The 24,054-nt window shown below is 49.2% G+C and overlaps 1 protein-coding gene across 1 annotated transcript in view; it reads left to right on the top strand.

The window, feature by feature from the left end:
- The window catches only part of LOC142404714 (sodium- and chloride-dependent betaine transporter-like), a 31,321-nt gene extending 8,607 nt beyond the window's left edge, over positions 1–22,714 (top strand). The window contains exons 5-14 of the mRNA XM_075491716.1: positions 403–535; positions 3,463–3,597; positions 5,845–5,948; positions 7,488–7,612; positions 7,903–8,015; positions 9,269–9,406; positions 10,846–10,948; positions 17,851–17,951; positions 19,014–19,184; positions 22,571–22,714. Coding sequence (XP_075347831.1) covers positions 403–535; positions 3,463–3,597; positions 5,845–5,948; positions 7,488–7,612; positions 7,903–8,015; positions 9,269–9,406; positions 10,846–10,948; positions 17,851–17,951; positions 19,014–19,184; positions 22,571–22,714 — 1,267 coding nt within the window. The remainder of the gene's footprint in view (positions 1–402; positions 536–3,462; positions 3,598–5,844; positions 5,949–7,487; positions 7,613–7,902; positions 8,016–9,268; positions 9,407–10,845; positions 10,949–17,850; positions 17,952–19,013; positions 19,185–22,570) is intronic.
- Positions 22,715–24,054: the final 1,340 nt, after the last annotated feature.

Raw genomic sequence — 24,054 nt, 5'->3', positions numbered from 1 at the left:
ATAGCGTATGGGGAGCCCAGAGGAAGAGCAGTGGCCATGGGGTGATGATGGCATAGGTGGCCTGCTTTGGATTGAGTAGTGTCTGCTGGACAGCTGCCAGTGACGGGACGGGGAGCAACGTGGTGGTGATTTGTGCTGCGTGGGTCTGATGGGCATGGTGCCATGGGCTGGGAGAGTGGGAGGGCTTGGGCCAGCTACAGGGCACAGTGGAGCAGCATCAGCAGGAATGACAGAGAGGGGAGCCCTAGGCAGAGCTGGGGGGTTCACATGGCTGGGAGCTCTGGGCAGATGTGTTGTGGGTAGTCTCTGAAGTCTTTGAATGGGGTAATATGGGAAAGGTCTGTACAGATGAGTGGGGTCTGGGGTGTTAATGCTTCTCTCCCTGTCCCTGGACACTGGCAGGAAGCGAGTCCTGGGGCTCACGGATGGTATTCACAAACTGGGCACTGTGCGCTGGGAGCTGGCTCTGTGTCTCCTGCTGGCGTGGATCATCTGCTACTTCTGCATCTGGAAAGGGGTCAAGTCGACAGGCAAAGTAGGAATGAAGATTGTCCTCCTAGTCCATAAGCCTCCTTATACCCATCTTGCATTTCTTCCCCAATCTCTTTTCCCTCTTCGAGAAGCAGAGGCAGGAGAGACACAGCACCAAAGTAAAACCTAAAACCTGGTGGGACTATGCTGATTTACATAGGTTGTGTTTGACCTGTAAGAGGAAGAATAAAAGAGTAGGTCAAACAGGGAGGGGAGAACAGAGAAGGACCTGGGAACTGAGGGGTGTCTTGGGTCACCTTTTCCCTTGCAGATACCCACAGTAGCTGATGGATACGCCCCAAGTGCCCTTGGGAACCATCCACTCACTCGTGTGTTGTCCTGGCGTGGCTTGCTGGTGTTTTTAACAAGATCTTCTGCAGTGGCAAACTTCCTACCCCTGGCAATAATTAAACACTTGAGCAAAACAGACAAGCTGCGGCCTGTAACCAGCTCAGTGAATAGATAATGAATCCCTCCTGCTTCTTTATCGTGCAAAATACTTGGGGTGGGAGAGGTGTCTTTGTGCTCTCCTTTGTACTCTCCCTGGTTCTGCGTTTTTTGGCTCACTTTTTGCATTTTACTAGTGAGGCTGGAGCCAATGCTCCCTCCTGATGTTGATCCTGTAGATCAGGTGGTCTGGTTATCCCTCTGGAGTGAATGACTGTGTGATGCCTTGGGGAGGGTGTTAGGGACGCTGCTATGGCCCTGACTTGTTCAGGACCTCCTTCCTTCCTGGAGCTGCAATGAGACAAGTGGGCTATTAACGATGGTTGGGTCTTGTGGGTGTGCAGGGGATGTCCCAATAGCAAAGGGAAGGGAACCAACTTCTGCAATGGCCTTCTTCCTTGAAATCACTATCCCTAGTATTGGCAGATGTTCCCTGTAGTACTGGACACCTGTGTTTCAGTGTCAAATCCCATCTCCCACCTTAAAACTGCACTGGGCACCCGTTTTTAACAGAGCAAGACAATAGCTTGCTCTGCTTGCTAGGTTTCTCCTAGTCTTTGCTGGTGACTCTGTCTCTTCCTAGTGCTGACCTGCTGTCACCATTTCTCAAGGAGTGAAAGCCAGACTCCACATCTATAGGGAGAGGCGATGCTCCACATTTTAAATCTTACATCTCTGATGCTCCCTGGTTTGAATACCACAGTGCCATCTTCACAAGAGGTATCATTCTGAGGGGGATCACAGTGGTATCATTGGTATCAATGGGATCACAATGGTATCACAAGAGGTATCATCTTGGGGGATTGGGTCTGGGAGGCTGTTTGATCCTCATGGAAGTGTAGTTAAGTCACCCCAGGTTGCCTTCAGCTCTCAGCCCTCTCTCCACCAAGTCTCTCATTTGCCCAGTGCTGCCCCAGTGTGCAGCGCTTGCCTTGTAGGAGAAGGCTAAAGAAGTTCAGTCAGGCTGGTTGGGCTGATTGGGTTTGGCAAAGTCAGACCAGAAAGTGAGAGGAAACAATGAGAGCAGGAATGGTTTTCCTGGGACCACATAAGATTTTTCCAGCACAAGTTTTAGACTACAGGTCTTACTTTTTACCACATAGATGTTATGGACATGGTGCAGCTATACAGGGTGGGTTTTTCTGTCCTGAGACATACCACAGGCCAGACAGGCCAGATGTCTTCTTTGCAGGTAGTAATTTTGAATTTTACATGGGCACTGTCAAAAAAATCAGCTCCTTCCTTCTTTTTCCTCACTGACTACATATTAGGATAAGCAGTAGGGAGGTCCCAGGAATTCTGAGTAGGTGCATAATTTTGTTTAACAGCTGCAGAGTAAACAGGATGTTGTGCTTGACTGAGAGGCTGCTCTAATCGGATAACCCTGCCAGACCCTCGTGTTTATGCTTCTATGATTTAAGGAGTCCAAACTTAAAGAAACAATAGCGACTTCAGGAAAATAATTTCAAATAACTCCATGAAGACTCATTTTCTTTAAAAGCCTTTTTCTTTTATTCATTTTGCCCACTGTTGTGCTCTTTCCATGTTTCCTTTCCTTATGCATTCAGCTGATGTGTATAAATGTTCCCCAGAAGTGATTTCTGAAGGTAGATTTTAGTACTTGTGCCAAAAGTGCTCGTATTCTCATTCAATCAGGGAACAGCAAAAGTGCCATGTACTGTGACTTATTCAACCAATTATCACTAAGCAGAAAAAAATGTCATTTCAGGCCCCTCACTATGAATCCATAGAATAAACAAGCCTTCACATTACTTGGATGAATTTTAATAATGAATAAATGTTAGGAAGTTGCAACTTGCTCACAGATATTTTGCCAATAGAAAAAAAAATATGTTACATTACGCAATGGATTAGAGATGATTAATTCTACTGTAATATTTATTTACATCGCACACAAGAAGAAGTGAAAAGAAGGTTTTACAAAAATAATGGTCTACATTTTCTTTAAAGGCCTTGAGGTGTCCCCATTTTTTACCTGTGAGCTCGGAGGCATTGAAGGGATGAGAGAGTTGCATGAGCACCCCTTAAAATGAGACCCCTCAGTGGTGTCTCAAATTGGGCAGCAAAAGTTGCTATTTAATTTGGAAAACTCTTGCTGGCAATAGGACCATTTTAATAACTCCTCATTAAAACTCAGTGACAGAAGAGATCTGGGTTTTTTGCAGCTCTAGAAAGATGAATAGAACAGCTGGAGAGCAGGGAAATTACACTGGCTGGAAAGAGAAAATAAAGCAGAGCAACCAGTGGCAGCGTCTTGAGTGAGGAACAAAATGTAGATTAACTAAATCACCGGTGAGATGTAAGTGTGATTAATTTCCTTCCCACCCCTCGTCTACGCTAGCAGTAGCAGCTATAGCCAGCAGCAGAGTCCAGGGACGTTGGCTGGGGTGGGGGCCTGCAGGTGAGATGAGATGATGCCTGCACCCCCTCCCCACTGACCCTCTCTCTTTCCTGCGCCCGCAGGTCGTTTACTTCACTGCCACCTTCCCGTACGTGATGCTTATCATCCTGCTGGTGCGAGGAGTCACGCTGGCCGGTGCTGCCGAGGGGATCATCTTCTACCTGAAGCCAGACATTTCCAGGCTGGCAGACCCGCAGGTGGGTGGGGGTCAGGCAGGTGCTGGCCACGGGAAGGTTTCCAGTGCCCTGACCCTTGGATCTGCTGCTAGCTGAGGATCCAGCTGTCTTCTCTGAAGGGAGACCAGCGAACCAGTGAGACCTCCTTAAAAGAGCTGAGAGAGGTCTAGTCCTCCCGCACAGCACAGCCTTTTTGCTCATGCGTCTGCATTTTTGCTCATGCGTCTGCAGCATATGGGCATATTAGGTCATTTCCACTCGTGGGCTCAGCAAAACCAGAAGAGTATATGAAATATTCAGCATGTAACAGATAATTTTGCTGGGTCTTAAATGCAAATAATTAAGGAAGGGGGGGAAATGATCTACCACTTTTCATTTTTTCTGGCCTGGTTAGCACTTAGTTTGGCTCCAGCAGGGCCCTCCCAGGGAGCGCAGGGCCCCTGTGCTTGCAGAGACTGAATGCACGCAGGTAATGTAGGCTGGGCAGCAGGTTCGCTTCACCTGTCCCAAGGGCTGGTCCCACTCACTTGGGTCAGCAGCTGGCCAAAGGGAGGCTTCAGCCCCTGCCACCACTTGGAGCTCATGGAACCCCTGCCCGGCAGTGGGGATGCTCTGTACCCAGGGAGGGCAAGTCCGGATTAGGGCAGAGGGTGCAGCCAAACGCAGGACGCACAGGGTAGCCTGAGTTGGCAGGAGGTGGGCAGCAGCCCTGGGGGCTGCGCGGGGCAGATGGCAGGATCCCCCCTTGGAGGATGCCCTGGGGTGTCGGCTCGGGCACCTTTCTGTCGCGGCAGGTCGATTCCCTTCCCCATGTGGGCTCAGCAATGCTGTGCAGGCTGCCTCTGCCATCCCAGGGAGGTGCTAATGCAGACCCTCCCCAGTGTCATTTACATGACACTACTGCTAATTATTCCACCGCCGAATCTTTTCGTGGAGGCAGCCGAGCAATATGCTTAGCCCACAGTCTCAGCTTACCTCCTGCATCTTCCCAGATGGCCAAAGCCCCAATTGCTCCCAAACCAGCTGCCAAACACACTGTCTTCCCCCAAATGGCTTTCAGATGCAATTATGTGTTGTCAATACAAAATCTGTGGTGTGCTGTATGCAAAGAGCCAGCTGAACATAAATGGCATTTTAATATCAAAATAAATAACAGGGGGGTGACTGGGGCTGAGTGTGTTTTATTCACGGTCAGAGCTTATTCACTGAAAACCTCCCTATCTTTCACAGCCTAACTAAAGCTGACATGGTCTTTCCAGGCTGCTGCAACCCAGTGTAGCAGGACCGAGAGATCTTGCTACTGAGTTTAAGCAGAATGAGGGGCTTTGGTGTAAAGCGGGATATGTGCCCGTGCCCGGGCCTGAAGAGCTCCCATGTACGCACCTATCTGTGAGAGATCCACGTGAATTTAAGCAGCAATGCCTGGGTTGGGATTTTTTGAAGGTTGCCAAATTGCAGCTGCCTGGATGTTTGCAGCTGGGGGCTGCTTAGAGAAAAAAGAGTGAGTGGGAACACACAGACAAAGAGAAAGGTGGGCTCTTTTCCTGCCTGCCTGCTAACTCGAAGCTCAGGGCTTTCCCTGGGAGGGGGTGAGAGCAGAGCTGCAGTTCCACCCACAACACAGAGTGAATAAGGGAATCCTCCACGGGTGAGAAGGCTGGAGCAGCGGTGAACAAGCCCGCTCAGCTTTTCCCATGCAATGCCAGAGCAAAAGGGAACCTGGGTCCGTGACACCCCACCAGCCTGATATCTCTCAGCCCAGAAATTTTCCCCCTTTCACCCTGTACCGCGGCCTCGGAGATGTGGGAAACCAGATTCGGGAGCAGGGAGGGGAATGCACTGATCATGCAAAGGATTCGCTGGCCCTCATTTGGGACGACTCACCAGTGGCTCTGTAAACCCTGAGCCATGCAGGGACCACAGACACCTGCAGTGCCAACTTCAGCCGGAGCCACGCTGTCAGGGATGCTGCCTCTACCCAGAACACAAAGGTGTGGGATGGAGGAGTCGTGTCAGGCACCGACCAGTGCCCTATGTCGCTCTGAGTGGGATGTGAAAATACGGTTGCCTCAGGAGCCTTTTCCTAGAGGACTTGCCGCCCTATAGCTCAATTTTCCCAGAGAGGTATCCTAGTTTCCACATGCACCGAGCCCCTCTCTGTCTCATGCAGTTTGTTCTGCACAGATGAAGGGGTTGTTGCGAGACAGGGCTTAGCCATTTGTTTATTTTGTTGCCAGGTCTGGAGACCACTGACCTTCTCTGTTCCAGGTCTGGATGGATGCAGGCACTCAGATCCTCTTCTCTTATGCCATTTGCCAGGGGTGCCTGACAGCTCTGGGCAGCTACAACAAATACACCAACAACTGTTACAGGTAAGAGGAGCCTGGATTCCTCACATCCTTCTGGAAATTTGCTCAGAGCTGCATTTCAGGCAGGCTCTGTCCCCAAGGGAGGCCGAGGGTCATGCTGCTTTGACTATCGAGCTGCTCAGAGTGTGGAAGCTGCAGAGGACTCAGCGCAGGGATGGAGAGCGGCTGAGGGAACACGGGAGCTCCAGAAAATGGCTGTAGTAGTGCTCTCCCGCGTGAGTCAGCTTGGAAACGGGGGAGATTGGAGGAAGGGGAGGAATGAAAATGGAGAGTGTCTCCAGCCACTGTGGAGACACCACGGGCTATTTTGATGGGGTGAGTGAGCAGGGGTGGCATGGCCAGCTCTGCTGTCACTTGCTAGGCAGGGGAGATGGGACAAAGATGATGGCTAGGTCCCCTGTCTCCAGTGCTTTGCTGCCATCAGGGTAATGTACTGCCAGTGGCATTTTGATCCTATCAAGAAGATTAATTGAGTCTGTCTGGCCTCCTCCTTGCCCTTGGATTACAGATCTATTTTATCCGTGGCCTGACATGGAGCTCAGTGAAGCCATCAGGACCATTTCTGACACCTTTCACAGAGCCCCGAGGAGTGGAGGCTTTGTTATTCCTTCACGTATTGCTCCGGCATGGATGGGAAAATGTAATGGTACTCTAGAGACATCAATCATCTCTCCTCTTCTTCCATTCTCCAATAGGTGCTGCCACGGCTGTTGGTCAGGCAATTAATACTTTCCCCTGGCTCTCCTGAAATGTATCTGTCACGAACAGAGCGGTGTGCTGATGCCTTCCTCTAATGCCTTAGGTGCCTTGGACTGGCAGCTTAGTTCTGGGTGGCCCAAATGTGCTGGCTGTCCATGCTGCCCCACAGCAGCTGATGCTGTGGGTCTGCTCTGGCAGCTGCCCAGGGGTGTGGGGTTTCCAGCCCAGCCAGCTCAGACTGGCGCCCATTTTTTGCAGGGAATAAGTGCACAAAAGTTTCAGGACGAGTGGCATAGCATGCTCTAGCCTCCCTCTGAGCATAGTTAATAAAGACAGTGTAGACACAACCCTTGCCAGGTGAGGATTTTTGTTAACCCATTAGTCCTTGTGTTACCAGGCCTGCTGAACCTGTACGTGTTCATGCTTTCAGATGCTCCTCTTTCTTGACTATGTTTACTTTTGCAACCTTTTCCTTTTTCTAATTTGCTGGTTTCCTCATTTTCTCTTTGTTTTTCGTATTCCCTTGACTCCTGTCAACTTTTTTGTTGCCATGTCCCTATGTATATCATTGTGGCACCCTATTCACAAGCCACTGGTGGTGCCCTGTGTCTCTCTTTGTGCCACCTATAGTCCTATAGCTCTTGAACAGTGGGCTACAAGGTAGGTAGGCTGATTTTTGGCTCTGTTCTGTTTTGAGCTTTTTACTTCTGAGGGAGTTCAGGAGCAGCATTGCTGTTCCTTGGGCCATGCTGTCCGGCTGGGGAAGCTGAGTACAGACATGATCCCAAGTGGACCCATTCTGCAGTGGGAAACACCAATCTCTCTCTGGTCTCCTCCCTGCAGGGACTGCATCATGCTCTGCTTCCTGAACAGTGCCACCAGCTTCGTTGCTGGCTTTGCCATTTTCTCTGTGCTAGGCTTCATGGCTCGAGAGCAGGGTGTACCCATTGCAGAAGTGGCTGAATCAGGTAGGTTTTTCCAGGAGACTTCAGAGCCAAGGCAAAACAGAAAGCCTGAGGGGGAGGGGACTTTTCTGAAGTGAAGCCCGGGATGTTATCTACAGTCTCTATCACTGTGGGTGTCTGCAGCGAGGTCTGCAGAACCAGTGCTTCCCAATGTGTCTTTCAGCCCTGCATGGGCAGGGAGCCGTGGTGGGGTGAGCTTTGAAGCAGTATGTGAACTCACTCTGTGCTGCCGGGTGGTGGTGGCAGGCGGTGGTGTGGGGGGCACCCGTGGTCATCCTGTGGTCTGTTGGCAGGTCCTGGCCTGGCTTTCATAGCGTATCCAACGGCAGTAACGATGATGCCCGTGTCTCAGCTCTGGTCCTGCCTCTTCTTCCTCATGCTGATCTTCTTGGGACTGGACAGCCAGGTACAGCAAGCACACCCTCCTCGTCTAACGCCCAGGTGCCTGTCCCCACCCTGAGCACTCCCCAAGGCCATGGGAGATGATAATCTGGTTATGTGCTTTGCTGGTACCTCCAATAAATTCTACACATTATCCACAACACTTTCACAGTGTGGGAGCTCAGAGCCAGTGCCAATGGGAGGCCAGTGATTATGTGTGCCGACATCTCTGTTTGGCATCCTTCTCCCTGTGTGTACATCAGGGTGTCCCAGCTACATCCCCTCCCATCTCCCCTCCCATCTCTGTGCCAGCACCAAAACCTTGCACACTGTGGAGTGAAGCCTGGCACAAGGCAGGGCAGTCTGGGAAGGGGAATGGGGCGTTTTGCCCAGAGAAGTGGTTGAGTCACCATCCCTGGAGGTATTTAAAAGATGTTTGGGTGAGGTGCTTAGGGACATGGTGTAGTGGTGGTCTTGGTAGTGTTAGGTTTACGGTTGGACTCGATGATCTTAAAGGTCTTTTCCAACCTATACGATTCTGTGATTCTGTGATTCTGTTTTTCTCACAGCTGCATCTCACCAGAGCAATCCCTGTGTGCTCTCCTCGCTGGTGTGCCCATCTCTTACCCTCCCATACCCCTGTTATGCCAGGAGCAAAACCCAGCAGGGCACCCTGCAGAGCGCAGTGTGCAACCCTGGCAAGCCAGCACGAGGGGAGCGGTGGGTGTCCCAGCACGCCTGCCAGGCAGGATGCTCTGCTCAGGCTCCGCTTTGCAGCACCTCAGCCCCTGCGCCTGGAGAATGAGGTCCCTTTCCTCTTTTTCTCTGGGTCGAGGTCCCCTCCTGCCTCATCTCGCTTACAGCTCTGCTTCATGCTGGCTGGGCTGTGCCAGCAGTGGCTGATGTTCTCTTATGTATCCCATGGGTGCCGTGTGCTGCAGGACCAAGAGCCATGTGGTGATGAGCAGGCGTCCTGTCCCCCGGTCAGCCCCGAAAGCCAGCAATTCACCTGCAGAACCCCCAGCCGCCCGCTCTACTACATTGCCCCAGGCAGTTGTAGTGTATTTTGCAGCCTGTCCTGCTGTACGAGGGGTGTGCTTGATGTTAGGGCTGAGCTGTGTACTCACAGTCGCTTGGCTCCCCTTAGCTTCACGGTGGACAAAAAGAGAAAACAAAACCATAAGGATTTGGGTGGCTGGAGGAAAAAAGGATAGTGAGAGGGAATGTGTGCTTGGGGAAGGGGAGACACTGGTTTTTCTAACCTGTCTTCTTCTGCAGTTTGTCTGTGTGGAAAGCGTGGTGACAGCTCTTATTGACATGTTTCCGGAAGTGTTTCGGAAGAAGGGGCGTCGGGAGCTGCTGATCCTGGCCATTGCAGTCATATGCTACCTGCTGGGCTTATTGCTGGTCACTGAGGTAAGAAAGGAGTAGCTGGGGTACAGCCGAACACCAGAAACCCTGCTAGACTGCTCTGGAGGAGTGGGTAGAGACAGCAAGCTCATCTTTGATGCTCTTAATTATCCTTCATTTCTAATGCATTAGCTGGTGTCTCTCACAGCCAGTGCTGCTTTTACCCTGCGTGATGCTAGTGTACTTGCTGCATAACTGAGCCTTCCAGAGAGACAGTCCCGCAGCCCAGAGAGGCCTCCTGACATACAGCTTTGTGCAAATACCAGGCCTGGCAGCTAAAACAAGCTGAGCTGCACAAGCTCTTCTAAGGGCAGCCATTGTTTGCTGGCTGCTTTCCACAAGCAGCAGAGCAGTGGGAGGGAAGGCCAGGGGTAATGGCTGCACCGTAACCCTGCCTGAGCCAGTGGGGAGCCTGTGATCCCCGGGACCAGAAACAGCAGAGCTGTGTCGGTGCGATGCTACGCACACAGTGTTTGCCCTGCTCTGCAGCTAATAGCCAAGCACCTCTTCCTGCACAGTGCTGTGCGTGCATACCATATACTTGGGCAGCGGGTCTAAGCACTCCTCTGTGCGGCCTCCATGTGCTGCGTAGTGACAGCTAATTCCTGCTAAACCTCTTAGGCACTGCTGAATGATCCTCCAACAGGATCCTGGCTAAGGATTTGCTGAAGGCAGCTCCCACGGTGATCGAGAGAGCTCTGAGTGAAACTGTGTTAAGGATTCCCGTGGCTTTTGCATGTCCCCTTGCGTGGAGGCATCTGCTCCCACTGTTGCAGGATGTCACTTCATACATGGTGGGATGAAGGCGTAATTCCTCTGCTACTCTGGCAGTGTCTAGATCCCTTCAGCACTATTCAAAAGGATCTGCTTGACTTGTATTGGAGGGGCTTTTTCTTTGAGAAAACACATAGAAGTACGAGAGAGGAGTCATCCACTGACCTGTAGAGGTAGCTGATGGCAATTATGCAGGGCTCAGTTCAAAGGCAGAGGCAGCAGGGAAGCCACATGCCTCTTCCATCACAGGACTTGGACTTTCAGCACTATGTAAAGATGGATGCAGCTAAAATGAGGTATCTGAACGTCCTGATCCTCAGGATGCCAATTTATTGGGTGCAAAGTTCTGCACTGCTACATGATATTTTGAAATGATGCTGGAAACTTGCTAACTGATTTAAAACAAGCAAACAAACAATCTCCTGCTCCTGTGGACATAGAAACCAGCCTAACCCAGCAGTATCATAAAACGGGCATGAAATGCTCTCCTGCCACCAGGCCTGACTGTCTTTTTGGAACAGAGAGGGGGCAGCCCCAAGAGAAGACTCTTCTCCTCCTCCCACCTGCTCTAGGTGCAGTGTTTCTGCTGCTATTCTTCTGCTTGCCTCAGTCATTTTTCCCTCACATGGAATAGTCCTGCCATGACTCTCTCTTCTCTACCTTTTCAACAGGGTGGGATGTACATCTTCCAGCTCTTTGACTACTATGCTGCCAGCGGCACGTGCCTGCTCTTCCTGGCCATTTTTGAAGTCATCTGTATAGGATGGGTGTATGGTAAGTGGAGGACAAAAACCTGTGTTGCTCTTTCTCAAGGCAAGGATGGGGGGTTGAGAAGTGGAATTGGATAGAAAAGATCCTTAGGGGGCAAAGAAATGCTGTAATTACTCTCTTTCTTGTCTGGTTTCCACTGTGTTTCCTTGCAACATTTCTTAATTGCTCCACATTTAGAGTAGGAATGTTTTTTCCCTCTCTGAAGGTTCCTCATGTTGAACTACCTTGCTGCTCTTCCCATCTGCCCTTTGAATTAGAAAATCAGCTATAGAGGATTGACTGCTGTTCTTTGGTCTCTGTTACTGTCTGCTTACGTTGTGCCTTTTAGTTTAGTCCTGTCAGTTAATTTAACACAAAATGCTGGGATGCAGACTAGTTGTGTGTTACTTCTGCAATGATACACGCTTCCTCTTTGCACAGGCTGTGATGGCACTTGTAAAAGAAATGGGAGGGACTGCTTTGGCTCTCAGTGAAGTCTGTAACTAAACTACTCAGGAGCAGGATTAAACTGAGCTCCACGAACTATCAGAAGGAAACCAACTGCTTGTTAGTCTGTGCAGTAAGAAGAGTATCCTGTGATATCCTACGGGAGATCTCTTCCCTGCTGAATGGTGCCTGAGCACACAGGCTGCAGTTCAGCTCCCTGAAGCTTGCGTAGAGGCTGGTGGTTTTCGGGCAAAGGGTCTAGTTGTGTGTGATGCAGAGCAGCTGCTCTGTCTCCTTAGCTTCATGGAGCTACAGGACTTCAGTACCTGTAAGGATCGTGCAAAACTATAGTAGATGTCAGCTTAGACCAGACCCTCAATGTGCCGCAATCACGCATCTGCTGGCTCCTAGCTACGCCAAGCAGTGTGGCCATCCTAACCCAAGGAAAAGATTGCAGGCATGAGCATCACGTTGTATCCCTTTCAATGGCCAGGAGTGGATACTCAGGAAGGAGTATAATAGCAGAAAAGTTAGCAATGATACTTTCTGTGAATATTCTTCCAGCTTCTAACAACCTATTATAGAACCATGGAATGGTTTGGGTTGAAAGGGACCGTTGAAGGTCATCTAGTCCACCCCCCGTGCCATGGGCAGGGACATCTGTCACTAGATCAGGTTGCTCAAAGCCCTGTCCAACCTGACCTTGAACACTTGCAATGATGGGGCATCCACAACTTCTCTGGGCAACCTGTTCCAGTGTCTCAGCACCCTCATAGTAAAAAATTTCTTCTTTTCATCCAATCTAAATCTACCCTCTTTCAGTTTAAAACTGTTACCCCTTGTCCTGTCACTACAAGCCCTAGTAAAAAGTCTCTCTCTGTCTTTCTTACAAGCCCCATTTATATATTGAAAGGCTGCAACAAGGTCTCCCTGGAGCCTTCTCTTCTCCAGGCTGAACAACCCCAACTCTGTCAGCCTTTCTTCACAGGAGAAGTGTTCCAGCCAGCTGATCATTTTCATGGCCCTTCTCTGGACCCACTCTAGCAGGTCCTTGTCTTTCTTGTGCTGGGGGTCCTGGAGCCAGATGCAATACTCAGCTTGTTGCCCAGGGTTTTCCAGAGCCAGAAGTAAAAACTATTTATTTATCTTCTGTTAATTTTTGCAGTTGACTCAGGTAAGCATTTATCATCCACAAAATGCTGCAGCAAGGAGCTCCACGGCTTGGTCAGATGTTGTGCAAGAAGTCACTCTCTTTTCCTTGTTTTGAATCTGCCACCTGCTAATTTCATTTGGTGCCACCTTTGTCTTATTTTAGGAGAGACAGTGAACAGTCAGTCCCTGTGTGCTCTCTTTGGTGCTTACAATTGTATAGAGGTTGCATTGGCTGTAGTGCAGTTGCTGATGAAGGGGTTATCTGTTTCTCCAAACACTTTATGTACAGCAGGAGCCAACTGCTAGTCTGGATGGACTCCTCTCTTACTGAAATGGTAGCAGGTCCAGCTGCTTGGGCTTGACCTCTGGGGAATGCAAGAGACGCAGATCTGCCAGAGAGATTTATTCTAGAGAGATATCCTGCAAAGGAAGCTCACCTGAGATCTTGCAATACCAGACCCTGACCAGATTTTAATTTAGAGTCACCTTCTACCCAGTCCCTGTGGGATTTACAGGGGGATGGAAATTCCCATCCATCGGTGACAGGGCTTCATCATCACCATGCTTGGTTACATTAAACTGAATTATGCTTTAATGTATAGAATCCCCCTGCCATTTTTACGGTCGCACAGGCCACATGGTTTTTCCGATGACCCATGGAGAGGAGCAATGGCAGACACTGAGCAGCAGGAGAGGTGATGCTGCCCCAGCAGCCTGGAAGGGGACGGAGCAGCTGGCAACTGAGAAACAGCCCTTTCCCTCACCACCATGGGTTCATTTCTCCCACTCCACGCAGCGGGATTTAACCCTCTTGATGTTCTGCTTTCCATCCACTGGGCTGATTCTGGTCCAAAATGTAGTCAGAGGGCCAAGGTGCGGCATCTTAGTGGAAAAAAAAGTGCCTGGTGCCAATTAATGTTTTTTTCCCCGGCCTCAGAATTGGCAGGGCTGAGCCTCTTGCTTACACTGTGAAGAATTACAGCATTTTTGCTAACACAAATATGCGTTCAGAGTTTCCCCGCTCCCAGCACATACGCCAACCACCCACCACTTGGCAGCTTCCCTCTGCTGCCAGGCAGCTGCTCTCGCAAAGATCTGAGGATTTCCTCGCGTACCGCTCTCTGCCTATGAAAGAATCACACGGCATCGGACCTGCTGATCACATTCCCTAGAGGAGAGTGCTGGAGGGTTTGGTTTTGGTTTTTTTTTCTCCCTTCTCCTCTCTCCCTTTCACTTTGGGATAGGCAGCCCTCATTTAAGCAGGCATGGGTTTTGAGCACTGGGATTCACAACATGATGCCGCTGAAATGTGCTGCAGGGGGGATATTTTCCAGGCAGTCACAGCACGCACATTAGGATTAGCTGTTCCAGGAGAAAGCAAGTGCCTCCATTGCTGCAGGAGAGCCGGGGCTGAAGCCATTAGGACTGTTTACAAAGCTAGAGCAAACTGATGCCAGCGGGTACCTGTGGGTTGCCCTAGGGTGAACCCGTGTTGTGCTGGTATAAATCTTTCTCTCGCTCTCTTGCTCACATGCAGCGTGGCTACCAGAAGCAGCAGCCTCCTTCTGCCTGGATCCTGCCTGTCGGGCTTGCTCTGGCTGTGTGTGCTTTATCCTCTCGGATGCACCAGCTACAGGCAATCTTACCCGCTTATTTATGGACCGTAAGGGGCCTGCTCTGTGCACCCGATACCCAAAGGGTGCGCAGTTGTTGCAGTGCCACAACGCCGCTGCTGGCATTTTGCACAGGTTTGGCGCAGGTGCTGATGCTGCAGGTCTGAGACAGAGAGGGAGCAGGTACAAGCTTAGCACTATGGCACAGAGCCAGGGTCATCAGGTATTGAAATCCTGTGGATGAGATTTGATACAGATGAATGCAAATAAATGCAGCTTGGGAGAAAAGATTTGAGAGGGAGGGCTTTTTCATAGATTCCAAACTAGCAGATCTGTGAAACTAATTGTTTCTGGATATTGTAAAAACAAAATAAAATCTTTGTCCCTTTCAGTTTGGGTATCATTTGCAGTTGTTATAAGCGACATAAAATGAGAAGGGCTGCATAAGGACAAGACATAAGGATGTAAGCACATCTCTAGTTGGGTTCATGTGACATTTACACCCATGAATTTGTGTAGCAAAATTAAATGATTTGTCAGAAAAGCATGCAACAGCTTTGAAAGTATATGGGATTGGTCAGCACAAGAGAAGCGGTACCAGCACGCATGGATAACTGCCCTATGCCTGCACACCATTCTTCCTTGTCTTGGGATACTGGAGATAACAGCAAACATCTTTGTTCATTCCAACAAAAATCTCTTTGGGGAAATCTTTATGGTTTTCTCTGCAGGAGCTTTATCTAATCCTTCTAATGTGCTGGGAAGGAAGGGGGACTGCACACATCCTCCAGCTTCTAATTTGCTGAAAAAGCCAATGTGGAGTGATTGAACTGATGACTTCTTAAGCTTGATCACTTTTTCATCTGCCTGCGAAACATAGAACATGTCAAACCTCCTATTCATATACTGTCTGAGGATGTTCATGTCAGTCCCCACTGTGTTTCATCACATCCCCTACTGACTGCCACCGTGGCTGTGGAAATGCAGGACCTGATGGTTGTAGGGAGGATAGGGATAAGGACAGGTGGAGGCACACCGTAACTAACAACATAAGTTTTGGGTTGTTTTCTTGGTGGAGGATGGATGTCTGTTGTGTCTTTCTTTTTGTTTGGCATCTTTGTATTTCTTTAATTGCTATGTCTCTTCCACTAGATCCTAGATCCAAATTTGCAGTGAAACGTCGGTGTCCACAAAGTTGTATTACAAATTAATTTATCCATCATATGTCTGACATCACAGTGTGTTTCTGTGGAAGCACTGTATGGTATAAGAGACTGTGCTGTGCTCATATTCTAAACTGCAAGTCGCATCATTTATATCTTCTTTTTTATCACTCTGTGGAAGATTTTGGCTTTTTGACAAAATCAATTTTTTTATGCCATCTCCCTTTCATCCCCAGTATATTTTCAGAAATGCTATCTGAAGCCTCATGATATTTACAGCTTGGAAGTTTTAGGGTTCTGTTCTCTGGTGTAGGCTGGGCTCCCACACAAGGCTGCGTGTCCCTTGATATGCCACAGCTTGTTTTCTTTGCTTGAGGCTACTTGTTAACTTGCCAACTCAAGACGGGAACCATGAGGTGTTCAAGGAACCTGCCCTCCCCAGCCTAAATATTTGAAAAAGCTGGGTTTAAAAGAGTTTTTCTGCAAACATTAGTCATGGGATATAGAAAATAGTGCAAAGAATTACAAAAAAGAAAAGCACACATAATGTGCTTTTGTAGAATTCATATATTTAAAGGAAACATAATACAGCAATTTAATTCTAAGACATGAAAAACACAAACCAAAATAAAACTCACCAAACCGCAAACACTCACAAGTGTGGCCAGTCCTCTAGGTATATATTTTAACACCAGCCTTCTGGTGTTAAGATGCAAAGAAGCAAGGTCTCATCATGCTTGCAGGTGGGAACTGAGTCATGAGCTTGAGTTCACAGCGGGATGAACACCCCTAAAGGCAGAGCCCTTCTTTATCAGCTAAGCACCGTGATTAAACTTCAATAAGACAAATATGGTACTATTTCATCCCAGAGGTGCTTAACTGGTAACCCTTTCTATAGACAGTCTGGCTCCACTTTGTTGTCTAATATTGTTACTCTATTTTACCCGGGGCAGTCTGATATAGTACCTCTGGTTAGCTGTAGTTAGGAAGAAGTTAGGGCATCTGTCCTGGTTTTGGCTGGGATAGAGTTAATTTTCTTCCAGTAGCTGGTATAGTGCCGTGTTTTGGATTTAGTATGAGAATAGTGTGATAACACACTGATATTTTAGTTGTTTCTAAGTAGTTCTTACACTAGTCAAGGACTTTTCAGCTTCCCATGCTCTGCTGGGTGCACAAGAAGCTGGGAGGGGACACAGCCAGGACAGCTGACCCCAACTGGCCAAAGGGCTATTCCATACCATACGACATCATGCTCAGTATATAACCTGGGGGGAGTTGGCTGGGGGGCAGCGGTCGCTGCTCAGGGACAGGCTGGACATCGGTCAGTGGGTGGTGAGCAATTGCATTGTGCATCACTTGTTTTGTACATTCTTTTATCATTATTATTATTATTTCCTCTTCCTCTGCTGTCCTGTTAAACTGTCTTTATCTCAACCCACGGGTTTTACTTTTTTTTCCGATTCTCTCCCCCATCCCACTGGGGTGGAAGGGAGAGTGAGGGAACGGCTGTGTGGTGCTTAGTTGCTGACTGGGTTTAAACCACGAGAGCATCTTATGAATGACTTTTTGATTCTTCTTCATTTTACATCTCTTTTTGGCCAACATTAGGCTTTTGTTCCTTGAAGACATCTTAGAGCTTACTACAAGGTCTGCTGAAGTCCATCTGCATTACGCCATCTCCTCTGTATACCGTCGCATACATTTTCTCTTTGTGCTTTGGGCTGGGAAGGGCCAATGGATAGGGTCTGGCCAGTGGCAGGACTTTTAGATGATCTTCAGAGGTATATCCCACTCTGGTGCACCATGAGATTCCGGTGGGTCCCACATACTGTGAACAACATAATCTAGTAAGTGAAACTAATGAGAGGAGAAGAAGGAGATCGGGCACCCACAGGACAGCTCCCATTGGACAGTACAGCAGCACGTGCAGATGGAAGATATGGTTTCCAGCAGAGTTTGGATTGCCAGGTCTTCTGGGTTTATGCCAAAAATAAAATATTCTGTGGAAAGCAGGCTCCTGATGACAGGGGAAATGCCCAGCTCAGTGGGGATTCTTGACATGACTTCCCTGGTGTGCCAATCTGGTTACAAAGAGAGGGTTTTGCTTGGTGTCCCCCACTCTCTTTGTTCCTTTTAGCACTCTGGGTTCACACATTCCCATGTGCTCAACCTGCAAGAGCTTTCCCTTGCTGACCTACAAACCAGGCACCCCTCCTTGCCTTGCGCCAGTCCTTACCAGCTCTTAGTGGCACATGGGCTGCAACCTCTCACTTACAGCTGCTGCTGTCTGGCGGACAGGGCATTTTTTCTGTGTCAAGCTTTCTGATAACTTATGGCTGAAGTTAAAACCCTCCATCTGTATTTAGCCACAGATGGGCCTTTTCAATGCCAGAAAAGCCTGTTACCTGCTGCTATATTATTAGGATAGCCGTGTTTTTGCCAGGAGTAAACACTGACGATAAAGAAAGTTGAGATCTGATGTGAATAGTGGTTGAAGGAAACAACGATGATCTGACCTCTGACTTTGTCTCTGTGCTGGCTGGTGGCCAAGGTGCCAACCGCTTCTACGACAACATTGAGGACATGATTGGTTTCCGGCCGTGGCCCTTGATCAAGATATGCTGGCTGGTGTTCACCCCGGGTCTGTGCTTGGTAAGTGCAGTTATGACCAACATGGCATATTATTCTGTGTCCCTGGGTTCTCAGTAGAAAATGTTGATTTGTCTTCAAGGTGCTGCTGTAATTTTTTTCAAACTGCTATGGAGAAGCAGAAGCTTGTCCGTAGCTGAGGTGGCAATTTATTTCCTTTGCAAAGCCTTATTTTTTGCCTGGAAAATTAGTTGAGCCTGAAAAGCCACTTGTTTACTGTGAAGGCAAAGGGAAATGTAACCTCAAAGTCTGGAGAGGTTTGGTCACATTACTTTTGAATAGAAGACCTGTGAGAATTACCCCGTTCTGAAATACTTGCTTCAGCCTGTGTTCCTGTGCCCTCCCATGGTTCAGAAATATCTTTCCATGGCCATTTTCTTTCTATGTCATTAAATCTCTTTTAATGTGTTTAAAGAAAATGCTCCCTAAGTCAGGCAAGTTCTTGCCTGTTTTGAGTTTATGTCTAGTCTTGCTTCATTGACTTTTACATGATTTCTGAGCCAAATTCTGCTCCTGCATCTGATGTTGAGAGTTGTTTTCTTTGACCTCAGTGGGAACACAGATGGGATCTATAGCTACAAAATATTTCTAGTCCTTTGTCCTCGGGCTCCAGCAGGAGTTGAATATCAGGGAAATTTTCAAAGCAAGCCTGATCCAGCCCAAATCATCTGAGAGCTCTGTGGCCAGAGAACCCCAAGAGGGGTAAATCTGTGCCTGCGTGGTACTTCTGGAGGGCTTCTGCCAGGGATATCAATAAATCCTTACTTTGATATGAAAAAATGGCTGTCTCAATGTTGCTGGACCCTCAAAGCTGCTGCCAACTTTGCTTAGGTTGAACCCTTAAGAAGCCTGAAGGCTTTACACTGCAGAGAACCCTGGCTCTGAGATAACTCCTTGTGTGATCAGCATGCACCAAGCTCTGCCTCTCTGCAGCTAGCAAGGTCCATGCTAGCTCATGCAAAACATCACACTCATTGCCACCCAGCCAGTGCTTGCAGGGTGGCCAGGCTGCTTGGCTTTGCTGCTCCCTTTGCTCTGGCTATATCTGTGTTTTCTGCTCCTCAGGCCGTCTTCCTGTTTTCCCTGATCAAGTACACACCCTTGAAATACAACAATTCCTATGTGTACCCACCCTGGGGCTACGTGGTGGGCTGGCTGATGGCACTCTCCTCCATGGTCTGCATTCCTCTCTACGCCATCTTCATCCTCCTGAAAACCAAAGGACCCCTGAAGCAGGTACTGGGATTGTGGTCTCTGGGAGAGTTACTGCTGCTTCCCCCAGACAGCTCAAAAGCAGTTACTGGTGCTTCCTCCAGACGGCTCAGGGAGCTGCTTTCCCCAGATGGCTCAAATGTGCCACATACATTTTCCCCCAAGGGCCCCAGGGAAGATGTATGTGGCACATTTCTCCTCTGAGAAGGCAAGGCGGGTGAGAGTGGCTCTTCCCCAGAATGCCCTGTAGCTCTTGCTGGCAATTTGCAGGGCTTGGAGAGTCTCAGCACAGCTTCCAGGGTGATCATCAAACGTTCAGAGTCTCCCATGAGACGCTGCACCACCATGCTCAGTGCAATATGTAGACATATGCAGAGCACCTCTGATGCTGGCTCCGCTGGGTGGCAGAGGACCCCCTCAGTGTGGGCTACCTGAGGCCACAGGCTGATTGGTTTGGTTGATGGTTCAGGTGATCCTGCTGGCCATGTAAGTAAAGATGGCATGCCACCACCTTTGCCTCCTCTTTCGTTACTGACTAGTGCCAGTGCAAACTAGGTCCAAAACCAGGATCTGTTTTGCCTTTACTTTTTGTCCCTTGCCTCTGCTGCCCTTTTAGTCCTGGGTCAGGACCATGTTATTTTCTCTGAAGGAATGGCATGTGGCTGTTAAAGAGGACACGCTCACAGAGCTGTAAAGGTGCCATGCCCAAGCCTGGCTTCTTTCACTGTAGACACCTTGTCCTAGGAAGAAGCGTGTCTAGGAAGATGGTGTCATCTGACCCACCTGACCCATGAAGAAAGACCCAAGTGATGTACAGTTCATATAAATTTCTGCACAATTTATCTTCTGGTCCTTCCCCATCCTCAGATGACTGTAGGCTCATCTGCAGCTGGTTGGGGTGGGGAGAAGGTGAACAGGGGACAGGAGCATCCCTGTGGCCGTGGTGTAGGTATGATAGCCACAGTGTGGGATCATGGGGAGGAGGAACCTGCACTGCCAACACAGCCAGGGACGGGCCGGGTGCAGGATGTCCTCGTTGGCTCCATTGCCTCAGGGAAGGTGAATCTGTGCCCACGGGAGCTCTTATTTGCTGGCTGGGAGATTTGACTTAATAGGGAGTGACAGGAGCTGTGGCAGAGCTGGCTGATGCCCATCTCAGGCTCAGGAGAAGATACAGTGCAATGCCCAGACAGGAACAGTAGCAATGAAAGTCTTTCAGTGACACAGTGAGAGGGGCATAAGCCGTGCAGGCAGGGAGGTGGAGGAGAAGTACCATGCTATGAAATGGTTCCTGTTTAGCTGCCTTTGGCCCTCGGGCCTCCTGGTTGCTGTTGGTGGCCATGAAGAGATGACAAGGTTGGGAGGGAGCTGGGAGCTGTACTCCTCCCAATATGAGGAACTCCCGGTGAATCTTGTGCCAAGGTGCTGTGATATGATTTGCTCCAAGTTCAGACCTTGAGTCCTGCCTCTTACAGCTTTCTCCTGTGCTCCGGGCCATTTAGTGGTAATGCATCTGTCCTTTCCCATGGCCGGTTCGAAGAGTTTGACTGGGTGGCCGACAACATGTCTGACTCCCCACAGCTCAGAGGTTTCATATGTCTAAATGAGGACTTGGAGCTGTCAGTGAAATAATTGCCTCAATGTCCTGTCTGCTAAACAAGCAGTATTTCTCACCTGTGGCAAAGTGCTTTGAGCCTTTGGACTGAAATGTTGCTGTGAGTGGTGTTAATGCTTCTTTTACAGCACACCTGAGGAATTGATTTGGCCAATTTCAGATTGAGGGTTTTTCTGTTTGCCCTGGTTTAGATGATATTAGTTGTAATTTCCAGGGACTTCTCTGTTATATTAGTATGAAAAAACTTCCGAGGATGTGGTTTAGGCATGTAGGAAGGAATCAGCTGCTAAGCCTGAGTTGATGCAGGGGAGAATCAAAGCTGACCACAGAATACCTCCTGGAATAGTTGCTCCTGTTTTGAAAACAGGTTTTCTCAAAATATACCTGTTTCCTTTTTCCAGTCACACCTCAGAAATGTAGTGAATTAATTTCCTTACACAGATGCTTCCAGGAACAGTGCCTTTCAACTGAATATTGCAAACCATTCACTGAAAGCCATTAATTGGTAATTATGATCAGTCACTGCGACGAACTGATTCCTCTTGTTACACTTGACTGACCAAGAAACACAAATGTTGTTTCCTAATGTGTCTGATTAAGACAGCTCAAGCTCCAAAGACTGAAAACTCACAATGAACTGCTCACAGAGTAGCTGCAGGCCAAGGCTGATTTCGGAAATCGTGGGGCAAATACTTTTGAATAAATGAGCGAACAAAATCCGGGATTCTGGCAGGCACTTCACAAGGAGCGGAAGCACTGAAATTATTCCAATGAGTCACAGATTAATTGCCTGCTCTGCTTGTGATGCGTTCTGCAAGGGAGAAGCATGCACTGGCCTGAACAGCTTGTGACAGAAAAAGTTAGTAGCTGTGAAAGTTGGTATTCAGCAGGGAAGCGATACACTGGCCCATGGAGCTGGGCAGGTGGCTGCAGGACGCTGGGTGTCACTTGGCTTTGGGAGGAGCCCAGGTGCTCAGGAAGGCATGTGGTACCAGAGGGGCTTCAAAAATGGGATGAGAAAGACCAGACATTCAGAGCAGCTGTCTCTGCGGGCCAGCACCTTTTGCCCAAAGAGCTCCAAGTTCTTTGCATTTTTTAAGCATAAACTCCCCAAAGCTGACACAACACTAGTGTCCATGTGTGTGGAGCAGCCTGCAGCACCCCTGCATTGCAGAGGACGGGGGGAGCTAAGGGCAGGCAGCTGCCCCACAACCCCTGCCTGCACCATCGCAGTCTGGCTGGCTGGAAGAGGGGAGCTGGGATGGCTTGGGGGCAGGAACCAGTCTGCGGAGGGACTGCTTTACCGGGGAATTGCCGCTGAGGTAGGTATCACCTGCCACCCTGTTTTGGACCATAGCAGGAGATGCCCAGCACTTTCTGATGGTTAGACCATTTGGAAGGCTCCACAGCTCCCACCAAAGCCAATGGGAAGCACGGCTACTTGGCATAGGGGAAAAAAAAGGGCTTTACGGTGGTTTTTCCACGGCTACAGAAAATGTCTGTGGGGCTAATCGCTAACATCCTTTCTCCCAGAAACACGTCCGTGAGGAGCCCTGTACGTCAGGTGGTCAGTGGACAGCCCGGGTTTGAGCCCAGAGGTGGAACAGTTGTCATCGAGAGCGGCTGAAGTGAGCCTGCTCTCCTTCCTCTCCCTTTCACAGCCATTCGGCCGGAGAGGAGTGGGGAGCTGGGAGCATTAGCTCTCTAGGTGCCTTTGCCCCCAGCAATGGTTGTGGATCACTATTGGGTGTCAGTTTGTTTATCAGCTTAATTAACAGAGACTTCCTCTCCGCAGCGGCTGACGCAGCTGATTTCCCCAGCAGAGGATCTGCCGCAGCCAAAGAAGCACGTGGCAGGTCTGTCCGAGCTGAAGCGCAAGGGATGGTCCCCTCCAGTCCAGGAGGTGCTCAGCATCACAGAGAGAGAAACTCACTTCTAAGGCACCAGGGATGTCTCCTCCATACGGACTGATTCGCTCTCTCCTTCCCGAAGTGGTTTCTTTTCTCTCCTGAGCCCCCCCCTTCTCTCCTTCACGTCTGAGACAGAAGCATCTGGGACACCCCCTCCTTCCAGCCAGCTGGTTGCACCCCCAGGGACAGGGCTTCTTTTGACTCCCTGGGGACAACTCTCCCTGCCAGCAGCTGGGGAGAGAGCAACATGGTTTTGTCAGAAGTGTCCTCCAGGACTGACCCTGGCGGGGAAGAGAAAAACAGCGTATTAGCAAAAAAAGAAAAGAAAAAAAAAGTGGTCGTGTTGGGAGGAGGAAAGGAAACCACAGTGGTGAGAGAGAGCAGAGAATAAAGGTGTGCAGGAGCAAAGTTAGGGATGCAAACGCACAAAAAGATGGGGCGTTAGCGCAGGGAATAAGTAAGTTGGTTCAGAAGTACCTAAGAAGCTGGAGGATGACAAAGGAAAGTGCATTGCTAGGTCACCTACGTACGAGAGAGAGGGAGCCAGGAACATATCATAGGCAATGATAAAAGGAGGCTGCAGTGTTAGTAGTTACAGCTTCAATTGGCACTGAGAGGGAAGAGAGTGACAGGGTGCTCGATGCAATCATAGTTGGTGATGGATCTCAGGGCAGTCTCAGGATGGAAAAGGGGTGAGGAATATCTAGGGGACTCGCTCTTGGTCAAAACTACACAGCCCAGTGAAAACACATCCGAGAGTGAAACAGCTAAATATTTGACAATTCTTTCAGAAAATTCATGGAGTGCAGGAAAAGTCCCAGAGCAGTTGGTAAAAAAAAAGCTGCAGCACAGCAGGGAGAAATGAGACCCTGGGGACTGCACCCCCACAAATTTAACTGCACTGCTGGGGCATTTTGTAGAGGAATTAATGAGGGGGTTGACGGGCCTGATTCTGTGCTGCAGAGTAGCTTTGGGGTGAGGGTGGGAGAAGGATTGCGCTCCCTCAGCTTTGCTGCAGATGACTGCTCGGGGGATATGGAAGACATAATTGGGTGCAATAATCATAAGCGCAGGCAAGATAAAGCAATAATTAATAGGTAAGATGGGTTCATTGGAAGCAGATTGTGTCAAATTAAAGGTCTCTCATTGCCAGGGTAGTCATGAATGTGAAGCGATGGCTGGGAGGGATTGCACTCAGATGCGGCGTTTGGTTCGGTGCCACACAGCTCTGTCCTGTGGAGGCTGGAGCTGTAAAACTCCCTGCCAAAACCTGCTTGAATGCCTATCAGAATTTCACAGTTAAAACCACAGGAAAAGACAGTGGCAGGATCCCCGCAGGAGTGTTGCTGTGGTCGAGGGCATACGTGCC

Source organism: Mycteria americana, chromosome 1, assembly GCF_035582795.1.
Source record: "Mycteria americana isolate JAX WOST 10 ecotype Jacksonville Zoo and Gardens chromosome 1, USCA_MyAme_1.0, whole genome shotgun sequence".
Classification (NCBI taxonomy): Eukaryota; Metazoa; Chordata; class Aves; order Ciconiiformes; family Ciconiidae; genus Mycteria; species Mycteria americana.
Note: the sequence above shows the minus strand (reverse complement) of the source record. Positions and strands in the feature narration are given on the sequence as shown.